Below are 27,899 nucleotides of genomic sequence, written 5' to 3'. Positions count from 1 at the left end.
AGGGATTCTGTGCATTCTAGCCGAACAGGTTGGGGCTAAATAAGCTTCTCCTCCAGGATGAAGAGCTGAGGCAGAATCCGCTTGTGAAGCAAAGTGCCTCCTGAGCAACTGTTAAGTAACAGTAGCCAGAAGTAACCGGGACCAGTGCGTGTGCACATAAGTGTATATGCATGCACATACATAGAATTATTTATTTTTGCAATTTATGTAACAGTATTTCTAAGCCACCCAACCGTTACAGTACAACCAGGTGCAAGTACAGCGCTAGAGAAGCAGAACGAGAAGTAGGAAAAACGAAGAGCCCTCGCGCTGGAAACTGTCTCGGAATAAGACTAGCTGAGAGAACGAGTTGGTCGGACCTATTCCAAGGCACTCCCAATTTCTAAGCGAAGGTCAGTGACGTGGGGGGGTAATTCTGAGATAACTGCGCATGCGTTTTGAAAAGTGCGAACGTCGCTACCGTCTCTTCAGCGCGGAACGAGCGGAAGGGCAACTCCTTACCCCGAATATGTCATTTCCGGAGTGTGGGCGCGCAGCTTGATTCGCTCAGTTTGGCTGGGTCGGTTGGCTTCGCTGGCGCCGAGGCCGCCGCCGTTTGGGAAATGGCGGGTAAGGAGGGTCCCTGCGGGCACGTAAATGGGGCGGGTTGGAGACCCGTGTCTTCGTTTTCCGCTCTCTCGGCAAGAGAGGTTTTCTGGCCAGAGTCTGGCAGGTGATGAGCGGGAAGCCCACCCTGCTTCAGCCGAGCGTCTCATCGACTCTACCCTGCCGTCCCGGAGAGCTGTAATAATCTCTGCTCGTGTGTATCGCTCTCCCCGCGAAGCTCTGCTGCAGTAGGGGAAGGAGAACCGTCCCAGCTGGCGGAAATGGGGAAGTGCTGGACTTGTCCTCCAATTCGTGGCTATTTCTCAACTCACTTTGAAGAACATTCGCTGGCGGATAGTTCACTGGCGGCGCGGAGGAGAAAGGGGAGCGCTGGTCCTCCGGGGTTATTTCCACGGAGTGGACCTGTGGTAGGACGAGGTTGATCAATAGTATTTGCCCGCTAGAGAATTGTGTCGCATGGTTAATGTAAAGCAGAGGTCCCCAAAGTCTTCGGCTCATCGACCTCTTCATGAAGTTTCAGACTGTTCATCGACCACCAAACATTTATTATATGGAAATAATTTAACAAATACTACTTCAACTAATAGTACTACGAATAATAATAGTAATAACATCGACCCCTTGGATAGTTCCATCAACTCTTGGGAGTCGGTATTGACCACTTTGGAGAACCCTGGTGTAAAGTATTGAATATTACAGCCCCTATCTTTTTAGCTGTTGCAGAATGGTAGACTGATCTAAGATGGGCAGCAATAGCATGACCATCACATTAATAGACTAAACAAAGAGGGTTCCCCAAGTAAATATCTGAACTAAAGGTGGGTATCATGTTTGAAAAGCTTGGAGTGTAATTACCAGCTTTTCCCAAACTGGTGCTCTCATAGTCATTTATGGGAGTTGGCAGTCTTAACATATCTGAATGTCATTAAGTTGGGAAAAACTACTGTAGTAGACAACCAGGATCTCTGCCTACATGTGTAACTTGGGAAACTTTCCTGTTCCTCAGAAAGCCCTGCAATTCTTCTACTTCTGCTCTTTGAAACTTCTTATATGATGCTGTAAATTCTGTTCTAGTATTAGGCATAGTTTTTTGCCTCTTTTTGGAGTGAAAAAGCTTATATAATCTGCAGTAATTCTAAGATACATGTTTTTACATATCTGTAGATATTTGAGGCTTTAGAGTAGAAAATTGTAGTCGTCCTCACTATGGTACCCTCTGAGTGTTGCAAAGATTCTGCAGATGCGAATTAATGTGAATGCAAGTTCAATATATCTAGAAGACACTGTGATAGGGAAGACTGGGGTATAACACTGAAAAAAGAAGGTGGGGGAGATTTTGCAACTCTACCTTCTTTTTTGTCTCCATTCTTACAGGGAGGAGGAAAACACTGAAAAAGACATGCTGTGGTTGAAACTAAAAAAGGATTTTGCAATGACATGATTTAACGTGGATCCTTCCAGATGTTTTGAATTGCAATATCTATCAGCTAGTCTCCATAGCTGGTAGTCAGAGAGAATGGAAATTGTAGGCCAAAGCCTCTGAGAAATCCACATTGCAGAAAATTGCTCTGAAACACAAATAACTTAACTTGTGGCATGGGTGAAGTTATGCCAAATGTCACAGACTTGAGTAAAGCTACACTCCAAAATTCTGTTTGTTCACAGGGCAAAATCAAAGGAATAACAGTTTGTGTGTGCATATCTGCATGTAGTGAATTTTCAAGCAGATGCTAGATAGCCACTTGTCTGGAATGGTCTGAGTAGATTTCTGTGCTGAGCAGGGGTTTGGACTAGATGGCCTTTAAGGTTTCTTCTGACTCATGCATTCTATGATTCAATCATTTGTAGAAGTTTTAGGATGCCAACCACTGTTGTAGTAATTTGAACTGCTAATGTGTGTAGGTTCTGAAGCAGTTCATGCCTCTTTCATTCCTTAATTGTGTGAAAGGATCTTTGCATAATTATCAGAGAGTAGGATTGCAGTGCTGTCCCCTCCATCAGTCTCAGGTGCAGTGTTGGCCCTACTTCCTTTGACTTCTGTGTTTTAGGCAGATGTCTATGCTAAATCTCAGAACAGCATCTGCTCATGTGGAATCTTACATAGGAACAGGATAGCCACACAACTAGAGGACATTATCACATAACGGTCTATGGTCATAGATTGGTGGTCAGTGACTGGGGAAGGCAATGGCAAACCACCCCACTATAGTCTGTCAAGAAAACGTCGCAAAAGCGGCATCCCCCCATAGGGTCAGACGTGACTCGGTGCTTGCACAGGGGACCTTTCACCATCACAGCATGCTTATATTTCTTAATTGCTACAAATGTTGTTACTTTAAGGGAGGGTTTCTTAAACTTTTTTCTCTCAAGACCCCTTCCCAATTTAAAAATGTTGGAGAACCCCAAAAGAGCTTTTGTTTGTATGGTTTATATTTATTGATACTTACCGTATTAAATATTATCGATGCATTTTATTAAGGCCATTAGATATTAAGATAAATAAAATATTTTTCATGAAAAAAATCCTATATTTTTAACAAAAAATAATGAGAAGAGTGACATTGTTTTACATTTTTGCAAATACCTTCAATATCTGGCAAATAATTTTGAATTTGCAGACCCATGAGAGGGTCTTGGGGAACCCCCAGGAGTCCTAGGACCACACTTTAAGAAATACTGCTTTAAGGAACCATTCATAGATGCAATAGCTATTTTGTCACTCCTTGAAGACAGATCACATTCTCAATTACATTATATACTATAGCTAACTGAATAATTGTAATATCTAGAAAAATAACCAGGAGAAGATTTGTTCAAATACAGTTAAGTCAGTGTTCCAGCCCAATAATAGGATCAATTTAAATAAATCTGTTAGATGAGTATATAAGGAATTAAGTCTTCAACTGCCTGGGATGACTCATTACTTTATTCCAGGTGTTGCAGGCAGCAGTAGAAAAGGGTTGTGACTGCAAACAGATGACAGTTTGAAACTCTGAGTTAACTGGGCAAGATGCAGTGGTCTTCAGTGGAAACAGTCTAGGCATAGGATCTCTAATAACAGAGGAAGACAACATAGTAAACCTTCAATGTAATGGTCTTGCCGTATGCAAAAAGTGATGAAAGGACAACCACCTTTCTCCAACTCGAAATACATAACTAAAAGGATAATCTCTCCCAATTTGATGAGCTTCTAAAACTACAATGCATCTGTGAGGAATCTGGAGAGGAAAGCTGGGGCTTGCCCCTTGTTTTGTGGCAGAGACTCTCAGAATATCTTGTCTATTGTCAATTGCCAGAGTGAATTCTGATTATTTCTTACATTGCATATGAAGCCAGAGGAGATTGAAGCTTTTTCCTACAGTTGTGATAGACCTCTGAAATTCCAACCTGCTCACAAATTGGAAATTGAGGCGGGACAAAGAATTACCCTAGATTTTCTATGGGGATTGAGTGCATAACCAGCAATAGTCGAATCCTATCTAGCCCTAATGCTTGATGCGCTTATTTTACCTCAGAGACGCTAAACCACCCCTCTCAAAGCAGGCCATACCCACTTTCAGAGTGCAGCCCTCAACATGTGCGCAGGCTGATGTGGCCCTCAAGCCAATAGAAATTGCACACTTTCGCAGTAAGAAATCCGAGGCCTGAAAGCAAACAAGAATCCACTTAGATAAGGCATATTTTCTTGACCACAGATTTTATTTCCGTCAGGCAAGTGGCCTATTACAAACATGACATATGAACTGTAAGATCATAGTGAAGGGTTGTGCTTGTTATATCATGTTTTAAGGTTCTTGTTTCCTTCCATGATATTCTTGTTTTTATTTAAAACAAAATAATATGTAAGCTAAAATAATATTTTGTTTAAATACTTTTTATATTGTGGTAAAAGCTGATTTAAAATTCTTTTCCCTAGGGCTCTCTGCTATGGAAAAGAAATTGGCTGAGTACAAGTGTAATACAAATGAAGCAATTCATCTAAAACTAGGTAAAGTTTTAAAATATAGCTCTGATGTAACCCAGTATTTCAGCAGTTTTTGCTAAACAAATTTGATTTTTGAGGACTAGCGAAATATCAGTAACCTTACATGTGTGTATGTGTATGCATCTTTATATAATTACTGTAACAGTAGAATAAGTGAACAGAAACAGCATTAATCACTTGTAGCATACCTCCTGGCCTCCCAGATAGCTATGTGCTGAATATATCTGAAAGTTAGGATGAGTATTGAACAGAGAAGTAGGTATTTTACATTAGATGGGTGTTAGATCTGGGCTTAAATATCAGTTCAGCTTGAAATTGTACAGGATCCAGTTATATAATGGATTATATCTATGGTAGATTCTTAAACTGGTTTTTTTATTACAAAGAAAACCTTGCCATGGCATGTATTTGAAACGGAAGAAAACAAGAATGTATTAGGGAGCAATCCTGTGTTCCCAAGATACATGGCTAAAGCGACATAGAAGGTTGTTGACTTCTCTGTTCCAGGATGTTCTCTTGGTGATAGCAGAAAGCTCTGTTTGCATTACCACTTACACTCTGCCAGTGGTGGAATCAGACAAAGGATGTTTTGATGTCCTAGTGGGGAATGCTGGGCTTTTACAGGTTCCTAGATACCATCATTCCACTGTAATAATGCCAGCTGAGGTAATTGACTCCATCCTGTTAGGAGCAGGTTGTGGGTGAGTGAATTTAAGAGGGGAAAAATATTGGCTCAGTAGTAGGTAAGATTTCAGACATGGTGGAGTAGCCTCTCTAGATGTACAGATACTCCTCTTTTCTATACTGCTTTTCCCACTGCTGTAATTTCTGCAAATTAACTAAAATATGTTGGCAGACCACTGCTACCTGTTCAGATACAAACAAGTTGTTTTTCCCATCAGTCCGCTTCCCAGAGGATTTGGAAGATGATAGTACAACATTTCATCCAGAGTTCAGCCATCAAGTTTTTGGAGATGAGTAAGTGACATAAGACATTATAAAAATAGTTTGAGAGATTGGATTTTGTTCTGATGCCATAAAACTTAATAGTAATGTTAATTGAATTGCATGCAGCTCTTTCAATAAACATACTTATATGGATCTATAATTATCTATGCCCATATAATTAGCTGTGGTCATGATCTATAAAACACTTGATATTGCTTCTGAGCTATAAGATGATGCTGTTTTCTAAAGTTGTAACAGGTTTTAATTTCAACTTTAGAAGAAATGGGTTCATTTACTTCGCTCAGTTCAAATATTAGCAAATATATCAGGACCCTCAGTGTTACTGTAAATTTGCATACATTTTCTCTGCATGGATCTTAAAACTAAGGGTGAAATCTAGTTGTGTTAATCTGTGGCTATTGCAGTGCCTGCAAACTTAGCATTGCTCCCCACAATCATCTTTGGAGGCTTGAAGAACCCACTAGAGCAGATTCTGGGAAGTTAAGAGGGAAGAAAAGGATGTGTAAAGTCTACTAGATGAGCCCAAAGCTCATCCAGGGAATGGAGAAAACATTTCAGTTATTCAGCAGTGTTGATTGGTGAATGCATATTAGCCAATTAATAACAGCTAATATACATGTGTGTCCACAATTTTTTATATATATACTGTATATATATATTGAAGATTTTAATTACAATAATAAAAATAATACAAACTAAACTCAGAAAAAGAAAGGAAAGTAAAAAAAAGTAAAAAGTGCAAAGAAGAAAGAAAAAAAGGAAAGTGAGAAAAAGGAAAAAGAAAAATATATAAAGAAGTGACTTCCAGTCTTCATTAGGCAGTATAAACGAATTTGGTAACTCTTCACCCTCTATAAGGTTACAAACAGATATCTCTTCTTCCCATAATCTTCCCTTATCTATAAGCAAATCCATAAAACATCAACTTTTCAATCCAGGTGTCAGCAAAAAGTCCATAAAGGATTGCCAGAACTTTATAAAAACATGTCTTATTTTAACCTTAATCAAATAAACCAACTTTGTATTCCTTTATTTTACTTCTGACAATCTTAATCTTTAATTCATTCAAATATTGTCATAGGATTCGATCTCTCTTCAATTTTTCTTTGTCCCATCATGAATGCTTCTTCAAGGCTTTAACAAGCATCTTTTGTAAATCCAATTAAAAAATATCCAGGTCATTATCTTGGTTTATCATTTGTATTTCCCCTTTAATTTTTAAAACTTCAGCCAGCTTCTTTTGTATATCCAGTAGAGAGTCCTTATCCAGGTCATTCTCTTAGCCTGTCACTTGTATTTCTACTTAAACTGCTTTCTCTGTCTTACAATCTACACTTTTTATTTTTACCTATTATTTCTGATTCTATTTCTGCATCAAGCAAGATTTGTTTCACATCTGTTACTCCTTCATTAGCATCTTTTGAACTTGGTTGATCCATAGAAGCAGACATTGTTACTGATATTGTTGATATTGTGGCTACTAATGTCTGGCCACACTCTTCAAAGATCTTTAGTATTTCAAATGTTACAACATTTTGTGTCATTTTGTAAATCCAAGTACTGGCCAAAACCAAAAGTAGGTTTACACTTTTTTTTCTTTTTGCCTGGAATCTTTAGTCCCCTCTAGTGTCCAGTTTCTAAAATCATAAAGTCTCCAATCTCTGTTATGACTTACAGTACACAAAATGATTTTGGTTCCTATAGAAAGCTATTTATTTTATATAGTTAGTTCCAAAATCTTATAGTAAAAAGTTTCAATATTCCAAATTTGTCTGGACCCTTAATTTGTTTATAACTTTCTTAGTTCAAAATCTTATTTAGCTATTTGCAACTTCCTATGAGTACCATCTTCAGCAAAGGATTGTTACCTTGTCATGGTGCTGCAGCTTGAGCACCTCAATGATGCCATGAGCTAAACCGTGAAGGGCCACCCAAGACGGGAAGGTCATGACAGAGAGGTCAGACTAAATGCAATCCCTGGGGAAGGTAATGGCAACCCACCCCAGTATTCTTGCCGTGAAAAATAAATAGATCAGTACGACCAGAGATATGTCGGTATACCATCGGAAGATGAGACCCCCCAGGTCGGAAGATGGTCAAAATGCTACTGGGGAGGAACAGAGGATGAGTTCAACTAGCCCCAGACGTGATGACGCAGCTAGCTCAAAGCCGAAGGGACAGCTAGCGGCTGACGGTGCTGGTGGTGAATGGCGAATCCGATGTTCTAAGGATCAACACACCATTGGAACCTGGAATGTAAGATCTATGAGCCAGGGCAAATTGGATGTGGTTATTGGTGAGATGTCAAGATTAAAGATAGATGTTTTGGGCATCAGTTAATTGAAATGGACTGGAATGGGCCACTTCACATCAAATGACCACCAGATCTGCTACTGTGGACAAGAGGACCACAGAAGAAATGGAGTAGCCTTCATAATTAATAGTCAAGTGGCTAAAGCAGTGCTTGGATATAATTCAAAAAATGATAGAATGATCTCAATTCGAATTCAGGGCAAGCCATCTAACATCACAGTGATCCAAATATACACCCCAACCACAGATGCTGAAGAAGCTGAAGTAGAGCAGTTCTATGAGGATCTGCAGCACCTACTGGATAACACGCCTAAAAGAGATGTTATTTTCATCACAGGAGACTGGAATGCTAAGGTGTGCAGTCAAATGACACCTGGAATTACAGGTAAACATGGCCTGGGAGAACAAAATGAAGCAGGACATAGGCTGATAGAAGTTTGCCAAGACAACTCACTCTGCATAACAAACACACCCTTCCAACAACCTAAGAGACGGCTTTATAAATGGACTTCACCAGATGGACAACACCGAAATCAGATTGACTACATCCTTTGCAGCCAAAGATGGCGGACATCTATACAGTCGGTAAAAACAAGACCTGGAGCTGACTGTAGTTCTGATCACGAACTTCTTATTGCACAATTTAGGATCAGACTAAAGAGATTAGGGAAGACCCACAGATCAGCTAGATATGAGCTCACTAATATTCCTAAGGAATATGCAGTGGAGGTGAAGAATCGATTTAAAGGACTGGACTTAGTAGATAGGGTCCCGGAAGAACTCTGGACAGAAGTTCGCAACATTGTTCAGGAGGCGGCAACAAAATACATCCCAAAGAAAGAGAAAACCAAGAAGGCAAAATGGCTGTCTGCTGAGACACTAGAAGTAGCCCAAGAAAGAAGGAAAGCAAAAGGCAACAGTGATAGGGGGAGATATGCCCAATTAAATGCAAAATTCCAGAGGCTAGCCAGAAGAGATAAGGAATTATTTTTAAACGAACAATGCGTGGAAGTGGAAGAAGACAATAGAATAGGAAGGACAAGAGACCTCTTCCAGAAAATTAGAAACATCGGAGGTAAATTCCAGGCCAAAATGAGTATGATCAAAAACAAAGATGGCAAGGACCTAACAGAAGAAGAAGAGATCAAGAAAAGGTGGCAAGAATATACAGAAGACCTGTATAGGAAGGATAACAATATTGGGGATAGCTTTGACGGTGTGGTCAGTGAGCTAGAGCCAGACATCCTGAAGAGTGAGGTTGAATGGGCCTTAAGAAGCATTGCTAATAACAAGGCAGCAAGAGACGACGGCATCCCAGCTGAACTGTTCAAAATCTTGCAAGATGATGCTGTCAAGGTAATGCATGCTATATGCCAGCAAATTTGGAAAACACAAGAATGGCCATCAGACTGGAAAAAATCAACTTATATCCCCATACCAAAAAAGGGAAACACTTAAGAAAGTTCAAACTATCCAACAGTGGCACTCATTTCACATGCCAGTAAGGTAATGCTCAAGATCCTGCAAGGCAGACTTCAGCAATTCATGGAGCGAGAATTGCCAGATGTACAAGCTGGGTTTAGAAAAGGCAAAGGAACTAGGGACCAAATTGCCAATATCCACTGGATAATGGAAAAAGCCAGGGAGTTTCAGAAAAAACATCTATTTCTGTTTTATTGACTATTCTAAAGCCTTTGACTGTGTGGACCATAACACATTGTGGGAAGTTCTTAGTGGTATGGGGATACCAAGTCATCTTGTCTGCCTCCTGAAGAATCTGTATAACGACCAAGTAGCAACAGTAAGAACAGACCATGGAACAACGGACTGGTTTAAGATTGGGAAAGGAGTACGGCAGGGTTGTATACTCTCACCCTACCTATTCAACTTGTATGCAGAACACATCATGCGACATGCTGGGCTTGAGGAATCCAAGGCTGGAGTTAAAGTTGCTGGAAGAAACATTAACAATCTCAGATATGCAGATGATACCACTTTGATGGCTGAAAGCAAAGAGGAACTGAGGAGCCTTATGATGAAGGTGAAAGAAGAAAGTGCAAAAGCTGGCTTGCAGCTAAACCTAAAAAAAACCAAGATTATGGCAACCAGCTTGATTGATAACTGGCAAATAGAGGGAGAAAATGTAGAAGCAGTGAAAGACTTTGTATTTCTAGGTGCGAAGATTACTGCAGATGCTGACTGCAGTCAGGAAATCAGAAGACGCTTAATCCTTGGGAGAAGAGCAATGACAAATCTCGATAAAATAGTTAAGAGCAGAGACCTCACACTGACAACAAAGGCCCGCATAGTTAAAGCAATGGTGTTCCCCGTAGTAACATATGGCTGCGAGAGCTGGACCATAAGGAAGGCTGAGAGAAGGAAGATCGATGCTTTGGAACTGTGGTGTTGGAGGAAAATTCTGAGAGTGCCTTGGACTGCCAGAAGATCAAACCAGTCCATCCTCCAGGAAATAAAGCCAGACTGCTCACTTGAGGGAATGATATGAAAGGCAAAACTGAAATACTTTGGCCACATAATGAGAAGACAGGACACCCTGGAGAAGATGCTGATGCTAGGGAGAGTGGAAGGCAAAAGGAAGAGGGGCTGACCAAGGGCGAGGTGGACGGATGATATTCTAGAGGTGACGGACTCATCCCTGGGGGAGCTGGGGGTGTTGACGACCCACAGGAAGCTCTGCCATGGGCTGGTCCATGAAGTCACAAACAGTTGGAAGCGACTAAATGAATAAACAACAACAACATGAGTACCATGGTGACTGGATGTCCTACTGGTTAGCAGGACAGCTTTTGTGAGGGGAATTGCAGCTGGATGCTGGATTGGGACCAGTGAAATCTCTCTGGAAGGAGAGATTGTTGAAATAATCTACATGACTCTGGACACCTCTCCTCATGAGTAGATCGTGGAAACTGCCGTTTTGTGGTCAGCTTATGAGTGGAGTGGCTGGGAGTCGGGATTTCATCAAGCTCATACTCGGAAAACAGCCTTTATGGACATTAAGCTCAACTGAACCACATTTCTTAATAATCTTCTGAAGTTTTGTTTTGTTTTGTTTACTGGAGAGAGTAAGACCCTTTGGACCAGCAAGGTTTTAATGTATTCATCAGGTGTGTTACCTCCTCCTCACAGGATGATGGTGTAAGCTTGATTTTAAAAGCTTTGAAAATCTATGATTTTTTCAATTATGCAGCAAAAGGGTGCTTAGTATATGGATTTTGGAAAGTTAAGGGGATTAAGGGACCAGAGGGATTTGGAATTATAGTTTTGCATTCATTAGAAGATATTTTCTCATGGGAAAATGGCAGTTTTGGGTTTTTCACGATAAGGAGACCTTGAAGGTTGGACAGTAGATGGAACTAGAGGATAAAGAATTTGGAGCAGAAATCGATATTGAACATTTTGAATATCTCTCTACCAAGCTTCTTGATAGCATGGATCAATTAAGATGGACAGAGTGTGTTGTAACAAAGTTATAGAAGAAAAACAAGTTGCAATTGATGTCTATGAAATTACTTTCAAGGGGGACTTAAATGTAAAACAAATGGATCTGATGGATGACTTATTCCCTGAAGATGATATACAGATATCAAACCAGGAAACTTATTGGATAATTTTTTCTTACTGGATATACAAAAGAGCTCTGTTGAAGCTTTGAAGGACTTTATTATAGCTGACAAACAAAAGGATAAACTCTCCTTATCAGATATACAAAGGAATTTGTTAAAGTTCTGAAAGATTTTTGCCTTGAAACACAGATGACCAGCAGAATACCTCTGAGACTCTCTTTGAAGGAGTTAGAATATTTTTAAAAACTCAGGGAAGGAATACAAGGTTGATTTGTTTGATTAGGGCTAAAAGAGGAAAATAGTTTTCCTGATTGTCCTTACTAGACTTTTGCTGACAAAGAACGATTGATGGAGCATTTGGATTTTGTATTTTTACTTAAGAGATGAGCTATGGGATTATGTTGTATTTAGAGATGGTGATAATCTATTAAAATTGTCTTTACTTGCTGGGGTGAAGGGGGAAGTTACTTTTTCTCTTTTCTTTTTTCTTGTCCACACTCCTCCCTTTTTTTCTTTTATATTTTTCTGTTTGTATTTTTTGTATTTTATATTGGCTTTTATTCTTTTCATTCATAATTCTTAATAAAAATATTGGGAAAAAAATCTTATTTAGCTTTTTGCCATTTATTTCAAAATCTTTAAGTTCTTAAACTTATGATTAATTTTCCTTCTGTTGAGAAATAAAGAGACTCACCAGGTGGCTTTTCAAACTTGTTCTAAAGATCTCTACTAAAGGTAGTCCTCGACTTATGACCACAATTGGAACCAGAATTTCTATTGCTAAGCAATGCAGTCATAAAGCACGATATCACATGACTGCTTTGCTTAGCAATGGCAATCCCAGCACTCCCCATTGCTGCTGTTAAGCAAATTCCACTGGTCATTAGCCGAGGACCCACCCCAATCCAAGCCATTCTAGGCTTGGTCCCTTCCAGCCCTGAGTCTTAGTAAGGTAAGGGACTGCTTCCAACTCCCCTCATCTGCCTGTCTCCCCCACATCTCTGCCCTTTTGGCTGCCCTGCACCCAGCAAGCAGCCTCACATGCTTATATAAAGAAATCCAATTATTTATTGTTTTTTATTTATTATTTTTGCAGTTGGTTTTTATGTATTGTGTTACATGTATATTTCTTCAGGTTTAATTTTTATGCTATAATATTACAGCATAATTATTAACATGGTTTGTTACTAATGTCTGACTACATTAGAGAGGCTTATAAGAGAATACTAAAAGATTTTTCTTTTGGTATTCATGGCAAATGAATTGTAATTTCAATGAGAAATAAGATCTTTGTGGTTGGATTTACACATCTTAGCAATGATTTGGTTCTGTGCTTCTAGCTGATTTATTTTAGGTGCATAAATCACAATTTGAAACCATTATTTGCCAATTGCAACTGTGACTTAGAATGATACATAAATATTCATGGTTTCAAGGGTTATTCCTGATTTGTTTTTATACTCTACCAAATCCAGTAATAAATTTGTAGAGGTACAAGACAAGAACAACTAAAAAGGAAATAATAAAATCAGAAATTAGCCAAACAAACCAATTTCTCATCTAAGAGACTGTCTTGCTCAAAAAACTATAATTAAAACAAATTGTGGATTGCTATGATGTATGTTAATTGTCTTTGGAATTTACTAGTTTTCAACTGTAGAAGGGCATTTCAGTAATTGAATTTGTGTTTCTCCTACAGTGAAGTTGCCTTTGGTTACAAGGGACTGAAGATTCTTTTGTACTACATTGCTGGTAACTTGTCAACACTGTTTCGCATTGATTATACATCAAAAGTTAATGAGAACTTTGAGTGTGTGGAGGTAAAATCAAATATTCAGATGTCATCTAAACTAGCTAAGATTGCTTCTCTTAAGCTTTTTATGATCACATGTTTATTTTCAGATTCCTTCACTATCATAAAATCCATATAAATTGTACTGATTGTGGTTTAATCAGGCTCTTTGGCTTAATTTTAAAATGTAATTTAAAAGTGTGTACAATAATTTTCCATTGTAATGACTCTGAACACAGTAACTAAAATGAGTAGAGCTCTTTAACATTTTTTCCGCTTAAAAGGAAAAGTGTTGTATCTTTTATTATTGTGCTTAGAATAATGTTTAATGAGTACTGTAAACAAGCATTCTATGAATTTGTCATCCTTTGTTGGAAAGTCTGCTTTTATACAAGTAAACTGCATACGCATCAGAAGTCTAACATTACTACATGCTTCAAGTATATGCCAGAAGAAATTCACACTTATTTGGTTGTATCTATTTGTGTCTGTTGGTTTGAAACAGAACTGATGTAAAACTATAATTTGTCAGCTCTCAATGGCCACTTCAAAATTACCACATGGTAGCTCTAACTTCAAGAAGTACCGTTTTATATTGCTGGTCATTTCTGGGTATTGTGAGAATGTGATAATGCTAGGTTTACTGTAAGGAAGCCACATGTCTCTTTAATAAGGACCAGAACATTGTTGCTTTTCAGCATTTAACATTGGTATTCTTAATCATCAGGACTAAATCAGACTGATGGGCTCAAGAACTCAAAAAGTGCCATAGGTTTCCCAGTAATCTTCTTACCTGTATGCTGGTGCTCTTTTTGACCTTATGAGTAACAAAACTAGGAAGAAGAGACCGAATGCCCATGGAACGTTTTCCATATTGCAGAGTAATTTAATTATATTTTAGTTTGTATTTTGATTTTTTTTAGATTGCAGATTAATACAGATAGAGAGCAGAATTAGGATAACAATATATGAAAACAACTAGAGCCATAAATATACAGATTTATCTATTTTTAATGCAGGGGGGGAGGTTGTTGAATTATGTTAGTAAAACCTTACCTCCATGTTACACTGAATCTGCTTTTAACTGCACAACATTTTGGCAACCCAGTCCAGGAGGTTCAGTTGATGCAAAAAATGGTAGTCAGGCTGTTAAACAAGGCACAATACCAGAAACATCAGTCTGAGTTAGTTTAGACAATGGCTTGTTTTTATGGCATTTTAACTGTACCAGTAGTTACCTTGAGTATCCTGCAAGCAGAAAGACAGGATATAAATCATAAAAGAAAGAGCTATCTTTTTAACATCAATGCTGACTTGTATGAGCCTGATACATAGTAGGATAAAAATGTATTAGAGAATAATACTACATTAGAAAATAGCTGTGGTTTTCACCTCTTGTCCTTCTGTTTTTATTATAACAATTTCTAAGAGTTACTTTGGCAGATCTAATAACAGCTACAGTAAAGGCAGCCTTCTTGTATTTTTAAACATAGATTTAGTTTAGAAAAGTGTCTTTTAGCCACGTTCAAACTAATTTAGTCAGTTGCATAACATGAAAGCAAATGTTGTAGAATTGTGTACATTAACTACATAATAGCATTTTAGAAATATAAAGCTGATATATATGAATGTTAATGGCGTCAAGGCATTAAGAATGAAGTATGCATGGGTTGAACTCCATCCATACTCTACATCCCAAAATATAGCTAATAGTGAAGTATTATTCATTTGCAGGTGCATTGCCTCTACTTAGGGGGATAATAGTTGAAAGAACTGGCATTAGTAGTATGTTATATTAGCCTTTTGTAGCGTATTTTGTCCTAAGCATCTTAATTTCCCAGTTCTGAATGCTAAGTAGCAAAGGTCTTGGTTTAGAATTAATACTCATCATGCACGTAAACGGTGTGAAAGAGCTGCTTAGTAAGTTAACACAAAGTGTTCTTGTGTCAGTCCTTATGGAAATAGATACAATACAAACATTACAGCTGAACTCATGGCAAACTCCATTAAGTAAAAACCTGGGCTCATTGTTCAGAGCGTGGTGTGAATAGAATGTAAGCTCATTTTGTTGAACGTAATGTCAGGCTTTTAGGAGTTGTATTGAGGGGGTAGGGTTTTGTTAAGTTGAGACCAATTCATTAAGTTTTATTGCCTGGTGAGAAGCAGCAATACGTTATTGTTAGACTTCATCAGATATTCATGGCTGAAGAGAAGTAGTAAATGTATTCAATCAAGTGGCCGTTTGGGGGCCTGAAAAGGATTATGATGTCTGCTCAGCTGATAGTCCATCACATTTACTTTCACTATTTAATAAGGCTACTCTTAATTCAGTTTTGCTTATCAAATGTGTACTGTTTTCCCCATCCTTTGGTTAAATTAGATTTAAAAATAAGTTCTCTGGATATAGTTGTTTGTGGTCACTGTTAAATTGCTAAAGTAATTTGACCTGGAACAGTATTTTCTGGGCTTTCTTGATATTTGCATGATTGGATTTTTCTTGGATCATAGTTTATACATGAAAGTGGGAAATGAATTGATCTTTATACTGGAGCTACCAGGACCTAATTTGTTTGGGTTGCTTTTGCTTAGTTTTGAGGATGTAAGAATGGATTGAATATGCCTGCTCAGAAATCATGATCAACAATGTCCATGGCATTCCTTATTAAATTATTTGGATGTAGTTACAGATTGAAAATCTGAGCTAGAGTATTCTTTTTTCCCTTTTTCTTTTAGTTTGACTCAAATTTAATTCAATGTTGTCAGGGATTAGATATGGAGAGTGTGTCTTTTTAAATTTCTTTTTTTGTTACTGGATAGTTGTTACTGGATAGTTGGCCACATGCAGCTTCTGTATTCTCTTTTTTTGTTGTTGTGCTTCCCAGACCTTCCTTTGGCCACTGAAAATCAATTGTAGCATGGTTTCCTGCCATTTTCAGGAACGAAAAAGATACAAAAACTGTAGTGTAGTACTTTCCATGCTTTTCTTTAAAAAAAAACAACAACCCTCGAAAGCCTGGGAAGTAACCTGAAATCTAGTGTTATCCAAGCATATGACACAGTCCCATCCACATTCCATCGTTGTTGTGCCCACTGCTGTTCTCACACTCCCAAAAGACTGGTTACACCGTTGTAAATAATATGTTATCATGAATATCTTGGGACTAGGAAATTTTGTATTCTGCCTTAAAAATAAAAATGCACATATATTCTTCAAAATCAGTACTTTTTTTTAAACACCCTTTTCTGTAGTTTCTGCATTCTGGGGTTTTTGGTTTTTTATTATGATTTTGATTTATGATTTCTTAATCATTTTTTAAAAAGGAATATTGTCTTCAAGTCTCGGCATTGCCCTTTATGTGCTAGCTGACATTATTTCTGTTGGTGTTATTTTAAGCTTACAGTCTCATTGCTTTTCTTTGTTTTCAGGCAGATGATGTGGAAAGTAAAATTAGAGAAATTATTCCACCAGGCTTTAGCAGAAGTGTAGATGACTTTGTATCTCTGCTGGAAAAAGAAGTTAACTTTAAGCCCTTTGGGATATTACTGCATACATATTCCTTGCATAGTGAAGAAGCAGGTGAAGATATAACATACCAAATATACAAGGTAAAAAGAAAATTTTTTTGTGTAGCCCAGCGTGACAAATTTTCATGATAACTTTTAAACGACCTTCAGCTAATTGCTGGTGATATATGTAAAAACTTATTTTGGAGTAATATCACTTTTTGTGCACTCGTAGCTGCCTGCCAGAGAATCCGAATATACTCTTCTAAGAGCTCTTTTCCCATCTGTGAAGAAGAGTTTCACCTGACTTCTTCTGGCTTTTTCCCTAGGCTGACATGACATGCCCAGGCTTTCGAGAGTATCATGAAAGGCTTCAGACCTTCTTGATGTGGTTTATTGAAACAGCGAGCTTTATTGACGTGGATGATGAAAGATGGAACTACTTTCTAGTGTAGGTACAGTTCTAAAGCATCAGTGGACCTTATTACCGCTGTAAGGGCTGCATTTTAATTGTGGCTGGCCAATTATTGGGATAGTATAATGATATTTTTCCCAGGACAGGAAAAACTATTGTTTATCAGGCTGGAGTTTGCATCCATTATGTTTTGCAAGACTTTGAGAATAGAGCCAAATTAAATACTGTTGTCCATTGAAGCTCTGAACGTAGGGCTTAAACAGTAAAATGAGCTTTGCCTGTGTTTTCTTTTACTTGCCACCTATTCATCGTTATAATAGGCAAGTACGGTGAAGTGCTGTAAAGAGGCCTGATTTATCCAAGTTGCTGCACACCAATTAAGTGAATTGTACATTCAGAACATAGCAGGTGTACCCATTGGGCCCTCACAGAGTAGCTTGCTGACACTGAAAATTCAGTCACAGAATAGAAAAGAAAATGGACACTGCATGGGAGCGCGACTGTAATTGACCTGCTTGGCTTTCTGTTTTATCTGCAGATTTGAGAAGTATAATAAGGATGGAGCGACACTCTCTGCGACTGTAGGCTATATGACAGTCTATAATTACTATGTGTACCCAGACAAAACCCGGCCACGTGTAAGGTAATTGGCAGCATAACACGTGCCTTGCCTTTTATTTCAGGAGAGAGGACTGTTGAAATTCCCAATAATTGTTGATAATGGTTTTAATTTTGGTTTTTGGGTTGTTGTTGTTTTTTAATTTTTTATTCAAGCTTTTGGTTGGCTTTGATTTTTAAAAATGTTGTTCTTTGCTTCTGGAATGGGAAAGAATCTCAGAGCTACTTGTATATGAAGCCCTAAATATAGCAGATCATTATAAATAAGTTTCAAAAGTAAAATGTATTGCTTTCAGTTAACTTTTTTTTTCTTCTTCCTATAGCCAAATGCTGATATTGCCTCCATTCCAAGGAGAAGGCCATGGAGCTCTGCTATTAGAAACCGTCCACAGATACTACATGTCATCCCCTACAGTGCTTGATATAACAGGTACGTGAAACGAGTCTTTATTGAAGCTGCCAGCCGGTACCATAACTTTTGAAATTCATCAGTCAAAATTAAGTGAACTTTCAAAGATCAGCTAAACAAAGGTCAAGATAATACTATCCTTTCTTACATAAGAACTGTGTATAATATAGTTCTTTAAATCCTTTTCTTGCCAAGAAGAGTACATCATGGAAATCCAATCCCTCCCGCCAAAGGATTACCAGATAATTAGGCATTTTGATTGCAAAGTACATAGCTGACTTGACAAGGGATCTAGGTTGTGAGGGGGGGCATTATTGCTCTGGAGAGATTGTTTCCTTGAGGCAAACCGTTAAATCAAAAACCACTCTTAGAGACTTTGTCTTATGCATACATAAGACATTGTATTTTTAAACACCTGAGATTAAATGTATGTGTGTCTGAAGGAAATGAGAAATTCCTATAAAATGATTTTGGACGGAACTTTTGAAAAGGTGCAAGTTTACCATAGAACAAAAAGAGCCATAACTTTAATTTTAAAGTTAAAAAGAAAAATATACCAAGTCCTCACCCCTCCCCCAAATAAAAGGAGAATAAAAACTTCAGTGTATTTGACTATGATAAATATCAGGAATATCAGGAGGTGATATTCAGGAAAGATCAACCCTTTCTACTATTGTTATCTGGAACCTAAGGGAGAAAGTACTCTTAACTGACTCCTGCCCCATCACTACTATTTGAAGCAGTCATTCCACATCCAAGGAACCATAGGAAGTAAGGGAAAATGCTAGAAATTGCTTCCTCCCCACTTCAACCAGGAGAAAATATACTGTGAGCAGAAAATTCACAGTAAGACAGTGCTTGCATGGATGTTAGTCTCCAAGCCACTGTTTTCTGAGGCAACATATGGAAGACCACCCTTTATAAATTTATTATTGTAGTAAAATACAGCATGGCAAGTTAGCAAAATAAATGTAAATAACATATATTTATGTGGATCCACAGGTGCCTTTTGCTTGATGTCTCTTTGCCAATTACTCTCTTTGCCATTATCCACACCTTTTTCTTAAATCCCGTCTTTTAGAAGAAGAGCCATTAGAAGGGGCAGTCATAAAACTATTTTCCCCTTCAAGTATTTATGATCCAAGTCCCTTTTTAGAAATGAGCAACAAGTAAACTTATTTAGTATCCTATGTACTAGTCCATTTGTGCTCAAAATTGTCTTTGTGCTATATTGAAAACATGAGAGAGGCTTCATAAATTGCTTTTAGTACACTTTCAAGTTTTCTGTTTCTTAAACAAAAATTGATATACTTTCACACACTGCTTTTCAAAACCCGGAGGGTCATTCTTGTATTATAATGTAGGGCTGTGCCATGCTTTGGATTCAAAGGCAAAGGGGTGTTTTGGAGTGGGCAGGGTACTCATACAGCACTTGTCTGCAACTCAAAGCAGCTGTGTCTTTTTCTGGGATTGCATGTCTGCTCCCCGCAGCTGCTGAACCGTCTTGGGAAAAGATATGTTTGGCTGAAGGGGTTGCAGACAGGTGGTACATTGGTGCCCCTGCATGCTCCAGGTCACCTTTTTGCCTTTCAGTCTGAAGTACTATGCAACCCTATTATAATGTATATTTTAACATATTTCCTTACAAATCAATGAGGGATTATATTTGATGGCAGGGTAGTAGTGGGGAAAGAAATGCAGGTAGCATACAGTAAGTGTATTGGAAACAAATCACTACCATGTAAATCTTTAGTCACAACATACGCCTTTATGCAGTTGAATGAATGTGCCCAGAAAAACTAAACTTGTGACGTTTGTATATTGCAGCACAAACTGTATGACAGTCTTCTGAATTTCAAAAATGGCTTTCCATTTGATGGTGGCAGAGATATTCATGTACAGTTAAATAATGTAATTAATTTAGACATATACCTGAATGGCTGATGCATGTCTGTACCTGTTACTTGAATTTCAATCCCATTTATAAAAGCCGTATAACATTTCCACATAGTACCATTTTACAGGAAAAAAAATAACTGCCCCAGTTGGTGACTAAGGATAATATAAATGTCCATTTTAAAAATTCTATCTGAATTTTTTCATAAAATATATATTTACAGTGTTACCCACAGTATATAGAAATCGAACTACCATTACATATGGTAGCAGACAACAGGCCTCTGCCTCATTGCATGGAGCGTGATGTGTATTTTTTCAGTAAAACTACTGTAAAACAGATTAAATTGCCCTGTAGAATAATTTGCTAGGAAACATGCTGTTTTTGACTAGGAGCTTGAAGTGGAGAGATGGATCTTTGTTTTTCATCTATTTCTCATTGCTCCTGTTAAAAGGAAACTCGGTTTGACAAATGGGAACAGGATAGAAAATTATGAAAGTGAGATGATATTGAAAGTTATAAGGTGGCTGTATAAAAAATACATCACACCAAGGGAGATGCCCAAGATAATTGGATTTATAAAGTAGTTATTAATAGAGGCTGGTTAACCTTTTGATGTTTTTTCCCATGAATGTGTTACTTTGTGAATTAGATACTTTGTCAATTTATGTAACAAACTCTTCCTAATATCCTGACCTAATTCAAAAAATTAAATAGGTCTTTAATTTTATTTAAAACTGGGAGCAAATAGTGTCCCTTCCTCTAACCACTTAATCACCCATCCCAAATTCTGTTCAGTGTGGAATATGTATCATTCTCACAGTTGCCTTTAGTGATGTGTAAAATTCTAACATCTGATCTAGAGGACTTTGGTTTCAAGGGAGCCACTTTTTATTGGTAGCTTCCCCAAGCACTATGGAATGGCATCGTTTTGATGTAAGAAAAAAACCACCTGAACAAACTAAAGTTCGGTTAGAGCTCTTGAGTTTGACTTGTAGTGAGAGTGGATAGTATCCAGCATCCTCCTTTTATTCCTCATTCAAGTTCCAGATCTGTTTTGGTACCCTGCCACCCCTCAGTCTTTTGAAAGCACAGGCAGGAAAGGGCATTTGCTCCACTGCTGTATGCTATTCTGTCAACAGAATTGCACCATTTCATACAGCTGAGCCTCCTTGACCTAATGGTATCAAAAGAGATACATTCCTGACAGTAATTCTTAGGGAAGAAAATGGCTGAGTTTTATTACTTAGCATTGTTATTATCCTGGCAAGTTCTTAAAATGCTTTGTCACAAGGGCTTCCTGTAGATTCTCAGGATTTGACAGATAACTCGGTGTCAGACATTTCAGGTTGTTTTTCCTTTTATTCAAACAACCAGACATAAGACCAAGCAAGTTACTTTTGTTAAGAATCTAGTTTTGATTTCCTAATTGCATTCCTTAGTAGAATTAGCAAGTTTATTTACATCTAGATATGTTAAACTTGGACCCTCCCACCTCTTTTCTTTTTTTTAAATGTAATTTTTATTGAAGATTTTTACATAGATAAAAGATAATCATGAAAATATATCAAGTTAGAAAAAAGGAGAAAGAAAAAAGAAAAAATGCAAAAAGCAATTCAGTTAGGGAAAAAAGAGACAAAGATAATTAAAGAAACAACTTCTTTGCAGCAGCTACAAACACATTTATTATCTCTCCCACCTCATTCAAACTGCATTACAGAGAACCCTTCTGTCTCATATTCAACCCCTTTTATAAATTTGCTAACTGAAAAAGGGTTTTCCCCCCCACCATTTCACTTTTTTCCATCTTCAGCGAAAGGTCCATGAAAGGTTTCCAGTCTTTTATAAAATTACTTGTTGAATCCCTGACCAGACAGGTCAGTTTTGCCATTTCTGCTAACCCACCTCTTTTCCATTTCTAGATAAACATAGCTGGTTGAGGTTCTGAACTGTAGAGTAACCTAACCTTTTCTCTCTACTTAATATTATGTGACATAAGTATTTTCTGTTTGGAATGTGCATGCACTCTCTGTAATGTTGGCTTAATATATATGAGCACTGCCCACTTCCTAATTTAGAGTTTAGGAGGGTCTTACAGATACTGGGAGTAATTTTCCCTCTGAGTCTGGCTGCCAGCCAGTTTTTCTCTAGTTAGTGAAACCTTTGAGCTTCCATGCTCTTCCATCCCTGGAGGATCATCTGTGCAGGTACAACTACATCCCACAATGCATCCTCCTCTTTGGGTCTTCAGCATTCTTCTCTGGATTTATCTTCAAACTAACAAGGCTTCAGTGTAACCATTGCCCAATTTAACTTAGATTTCGCAGCTCCCATTTTGTTCTTTATTTTACCTCAATTATCTTCCAAGTTCTTGCCCTGTTCCTGTATTTCTAAGACAACGCCTCTAATGCCAGCCCAAGATCTGCGGCCCCTCCCTCTCTCCCCTGTGGGAACACTTCTTGTATAAAACTAAACATCTCTCTTCCCATCTTTTTCTTACCAGCAAAACTAGCACAAAGTGTTTATTTGAATACATGAGCAGTCAACAGAAAGCGATGGCTAAATTTAGGCTGTCACACAATTGTTACGTTCATTGTCCAGTCCCAATGCCTTTATGGCCTCTGAAACTCTAGATGCAATGAACTTTCAGAAGAGGCCTTTATTGAGACTCAACTGACAATTTATTACATCTTTTTTTAACAAAAATAAATTTGGACAATATGTAAAAAATTTGGAGCAAAGAATTGGGAGTATTCCACACTACTCAGTCAGTGGCTTCAGCTTTTAAGAAATGTTAGATATATTTGATATGCCCTAATTGAATCAAATTGTCTAATTTTGCCCCTCTTTTGATTCAAAGGTAATTCAAGGGCTGAGACTGGCAAATTTAATTAAACCACCTTAGTGGAATTGGGCAAACAGGAGTACGTAAGCACTTTTTTTGTAACAGTCCAAGTTTAATATTCACTTAGTTGTCCATAGACTGCGAGAGTCCAGATTTAGGAGATATAATTTAACAAAAATTCAAAAATTGTATTAATTGGATTGATTTGGTTTCTGGAACCATGGCCTAAGTTACCAGGATGAGGGAATGCTGGGATGAGATGGGTTATACCTTGTAAGGATGAGTAAAAATGTGTTTTCCCAAAACATGACAAGCTTGATCAAAGTACCTTCAGGCAAATTCCATGTGGAAGGAAACCAAAAATATGTAGGAAAAAATACTTCGGCACCACAAAAGTGGGAATGTTCTGTAATGTGGCCTATTAAATCAACCTGTGAGAAATCAATGAAAATTTATTCAAAATTCATGGCCCTTCATTAGGAAATACACTCATGTTCGAGTATGGGAAATAAGATGAGCTTCCAAGTGCAATTGAAGGTGCTGGTTATCACCTGTAAAGCCCTACATGGCATGGGACCAGGTTACTTGCAAGACCACCTATCTCCAATTGTTTCTGCTTGCACCACAAGAACCAACAGGGCGGGCATCCTCTGGGACCCTTTTATTAAGCAGGGTCATCTCGAGGGACCCAGGAGCCATGCCTTTTCCATCACAGCACCTGCCCAGTGGAACAGTACCCCCACCCCATCCCTTTCATAAGGCAGTGAAGATCTGGCTGGGTGTTTGAACGAGGATGTTAAGCAAGCCCTCCTGGTAGATTTCTTGGGTATGGTTTTTTACCGACAGCAACTATGGAATGTTTTCAGACCTTGGGTATGAATCTATTTACAGTCTTGGCTGTTCCTTTTAACTATTTTGAATTGTCTTGTGGTTTTAATTCATAAATGAAAACTTTTGGTTGCAGAACAAGGTGTCTAACATTTGTCCTTTATTCTTTTAGCTGAAGATCCATCTGAAAACTATGTGAAACTGCGAGATTTTGTATTAGTAAAATTGTGTCAAGATTTACCATGCTTTTCTCCAGAAAAGCTTAAGCAAGGCTTCAGTCAAGATATGGTAATAGAAGCTCAACAGAAGCTGAAAGTAAATAAGGTACTAATGTTAAATAATGTATTCGTGAAACATTTTAGAGGTTGCATGTATCCAGTGTTGTCATTTTGCAAAATGGTGTCCTGTTTGCAGAAGTGTTCTATATCCAACATGGGACTTTGCTCAATAACTTTTTAGTTGATTTCTCCTTTCCCTTGCAGCCCCAGGGAATGTAGAGAGATAGAAGTACAGGTAGTCCTCAACTTACAACGGCAATTTGGACTGGAATTTCTGGTGCTAAACGATGAGATCATAAAGTGCAATGTCACATGACAGCATCACTTAGCAACAGCAATCCCTGCAGTCCCAGTTGCCGTTGTTAACAGAATTCCACGGTCATTAGGCAAGGCAATTTATGCCAGCTACCCACAACCAAAGTCAGTGGGGAAACTGGCAGGAAGTTGCAAGTCCCAGCCCAGCAGGCAGGTAAGTGACTGCTGGTGGTGGGGGAGGGAGCGCAGGGGTGTAGGGGAGGGTCAGGAAGGTACATGAGGGTGTGATGGAGGATCAGGGAGGGTGCAAGAGAGGCACAGGTCAGGGAGGGTGCGTGAGGGAGTACGCAAGAGGCATGGCAGAGGGTGAGAGGGTGCACAAGAGGCAGGGTACACGAGGGTGCAAGGGAGGCATGGCGAGGGTTGGGGAGAGTGCCCAGGGGTGTGCAACTGGCCAGCTCAAGCGCAGAGGAGCTGCAGGAGGGTGTGTGGGTGGAGACCTACCCCAGTGACTTGTGACCTTTCCTGCTGGCTTCCCCAGGGAAGGCTGCAAATGGTGATCATGTGGTTGCGGGGCGCTGCAACCAGTTGTAAGTGTGAACCGGTTGCCAAGCACCCAGATCACAATCACATGACGGGGGGTGCTGGGACAGCCAGAAAGCCAAGGACTGGTCATAACCATTCATTCAGCGCCATCATAACTTCAAATGGTCACTGAACAAATGGTTGTAAGTCAAGGACTACCTGTAAAGTCCCCTTAGACGAAAAATTATTTCATTTACAGAAGGACAACATTGAAACCAAACCTACAGTATGTATAGTACTTATTACACTGAAAACTATTTAGTACAATACAGCTCCTTTTACTGATAGTTTCTGCAAACCCCACAAGTTTTAAGGTAGCGTTTTAAATTTTTAACCAGTGTTTCCAGATCAAGATACTACTTGTTCAAGCACACAATATTGTGTTGATTACCAACAGTCAATTTCAAATTGTTACTGAGATTTGACTTTTGTATGGCTAGTACCACTGGCAGCAGAGAATTCAGTAAAGCCTTTGAGGAATTTAGGATACCAAATTTTTACGGAGAAAAGCTTCAGAAGGTTCAGCTATTTGAAACTTACAGGTTGCAAAATGAAAAGTAATCTTTTGCCCAGAAAAAAAAATGTGACAGTAAATTTTAACACACACAGACCCCAAATTTATTGATTTGCTTGTTAGATTTATATCCCACTTTTCATTCAGGTGGATGGGCTGCCATGTTTTTGCCATTTATATCTGTTGCTGAGTTTGGATTTGGATATGTTTGAGTTTTGTGTATTAATCTTACTATTTTAAACAACCCAGAGTTATATAAACTAGGTGGTATGTAAGTACTGTAAATAAATAGATAAGATTTGAAAAAGCTAGTTCCTTGAGAAAAGGAAAATAAGTTAAAACTGATATGGTCAATTGTACAGTGACTGCTGAAGTTTAAGGAATGGAAACCTTAATAATAAAGAAGAAAAGATAGGCACAATGCTGTGGTAACTGATTGTGTGTGAAATCTTTTTTTTGTACGTTACTTTCCTGGGGGATGCAGTAGCTGGTGCACAAGAAGAACAATTTAGCAATTGAAGCGAATATTTGTAGCTCAGGGTTGGACTGTGGAGTCCTTGGTGCTCTCTGAGCCTTGTTGTTTTCTTGCAGACGTTTCATTGCCAGACTAGGCAACATCTTCAGTGCAAAGAGGGAGTGGGCCTTGCTCTCAGTTTATATACCGTGGCTTGCCCTGCTTGTGTTGGTGCGGGTGTTGTTCTCTCCTTGGGAGTTCTTTGATTGGGCTGTTGTTTGCTGCTTGGTTGATTGCCTGAGTTAATAGTTCCTTGATTAGGGTATATTGTGCTGTTTGATGGTTCATCTGGTGTTAATCCTAGTGTTGATTTTTGTATATCTGGGTATTGATTGCTGGCAAGGGAGTGTACTGGTCTTTTGGCTTTTCTATTGTCTCTTTTGATAGAAAATAGAAAAAAAAAGAGACAATAGAAAAGCCAAAAGACCAGTACACTATTTGTTGTAAAGTTACTTTTTCATCATAGTCATAACTGCAAGCGGTCGCTAAAGGAGGCAGTTGCTAAACAAGGACTACCTGTATATGTGCAGGTCCTAGCCTAAGAATATTGAATATTTAGAAAACTTTTAAAAGCACAATTTTAAATCATATTACTTAAACATATCAGAGATTACATCCAGAAGATGAACTACGGAGGCTTGGAAGATTTTTAACCTTGTATATTAGGAGTGGTAATTCCAACTGTTTGAATCATATGTTTTTCCTTTAACTTTTAGCAACATACACGACGAGTTTATGAAATTCTCCGGTTACATGCAACAGACATGAGTAATGCAGAACAATCCAGAAGTTATAGATTGGATGTAAAAAGAAGATTGATGGGCCCATATAAGGTGGCTTTTTATATCATTTTTTATTTTTTTTAATTTCCATTTGTTGTGTTAAAAAGTAAAATAGCTTATACTTTAATTCATTACTTTTGCTTCCCAATGTGTAGAGTATTTAGGTTATATGTAGCTGTAATGTATAGTTGTACCACGAGCAAGATCTGATCAGCTGTCTTTTGCTCCTTCTAATATTGGATATGTATTAATAACTAGCATCCAGTATTACAAAGAGCAGAACAAATAATGGTAGTAAAAACTGCTGAACAGTTACCAAGCAGCTAGACACCGAAATTCAGAAGTGAAATACGAGGCCACTGATCTTCTATGATTCATGAGGCAACTGAAAGGGTCACATCAAACCTTGGGAGGCACTTAATGATTATGCACAATTTTCTTCCCCTACGAGAAAAGACATGGGACCATTGCATTTTCTCCAGTGGACAAGATAGTATATGAGAATTTGAACAGAAGATCACCCAGAAGGGAAAGAGTTAGGCAACACTTCGTCCACCACTCATCAGGACTTTCCCAAGTGCCAACTTCCTTTTCTTTCCTTCCTTTTACTTTGTCCAAGTATCCCCTCTCCAAGTTCTTTTAGCTTTCTGCTTCCATTCCTGGTAAGGAAATGTCCAATTAACCTTTTGGTTATTTTAGCAGAATACAAATCACCATTTCATCACAGTGTCAGTGAATCCTGCAGGAGTGGTGAAATGTGGTAATGGTAATAGTGAAATGTGGTAATGTTCTTCATATGTGTAAATCCTTTGTTTTCTAGAAAAAGCAAAGAGAGATTGCCAAGATGAGAAGATGTTTGAGACCGGAAGAGCTGACCAATCAGTTGAACCAAATAGACCTAAATTTACAACATAAACAATTGGAAGAGACGTTCCAGCAGCTTATTTCAGATTATCGAAGGGTCCTAGAACGACTTGCTCAGGCCTGAGGATTCTCTATAGGAAACAGGCAGACTTCTGCATATTATATTGTGAAATACATTCATGATCACTGCTCCACTGCAAAATTTTAATCACTTTCAAAATGACTCTGGTTTTCTGTATTTTGGATATTTTATATTTTTGTGTTGTAGATTTTAAAAACCAGTACTTCAATCTGGTGGCACTTTGCTGAAATAAAGGAAGTAGATTACAAGCATTAACAAAA

The 27,899-nt window shown here is 38.3% G+C and overlaps 1 protein-coding gene across 1 annotated transcript; it reads left to right on the top strand.

Moving 5' to 3' along the window:
* The first annotated feature begins 494 nt into the window (after window positions 1-494).
* HAT1 (histone acetyltransferase 1) lies at window positions 495-27,899 on the top strand. Its single transcript, XM_063318182.1, has 11 exons — window positions 495-609; window positions 4,523-4,594; window positions 5,494-5,569; window positions 13,157-13,277; window positions 16,676-16,855; window positions 17,083-17,204; window positions 17,707-17,811; window positions 18,110-18,216; window positions 23,938-24,089; window positions 26,628-26,744; window positions 27,514-27,899. Exons 1-11 carry the CDS (start codon window positions 603-605, stop codon window positions 27,679-27,681), a joined length of 1,227 nt encoding a protein of 408 aa, XP_063174252.1. The 5' UTR covers window positions 495-602; the 3' UTR covers window positions 27,682-27,899.

The sequence above is a fragment of the Candoia aspera genome, chromosome 1 (assembly GCF_035149785.1).
Source record: "Candoia aspera isolate rCanAsp1 chromosome 1, rCanAsp1.hap2, whole genome shotgun sequence".
NCBI lineage: Eukaryota > Metazoa > Chordata > Lepidosauria > Squamata > Boidae > Candoia > Candoia aspera.
The sequence above is the reverse complement of the archived record's forward strand: the minus strand, read 5'-3'. Positions and strand labels throughout refer to the sequence as shown.

Excerpts from the sequence above, each read along its gene's own strand:
- HAT1 (XM_063318182.1), top strand. Across the intron at positions 4,595-5,493 it reads AGCAATTCATCTAAAACTAG|TCCGCTTCCCAGAGGATTTG; the intron begins GTAAAGTTTTAA and ends TTTTCCCATCAG. Across the intron at positions 17,205-17,706 it reads AGATGGAACTACTTTCTAGT|ATTTGAGAAGTATAATAAGG; the intron begins GTAGGTACAGTT and ends TTTTATCTGCAG.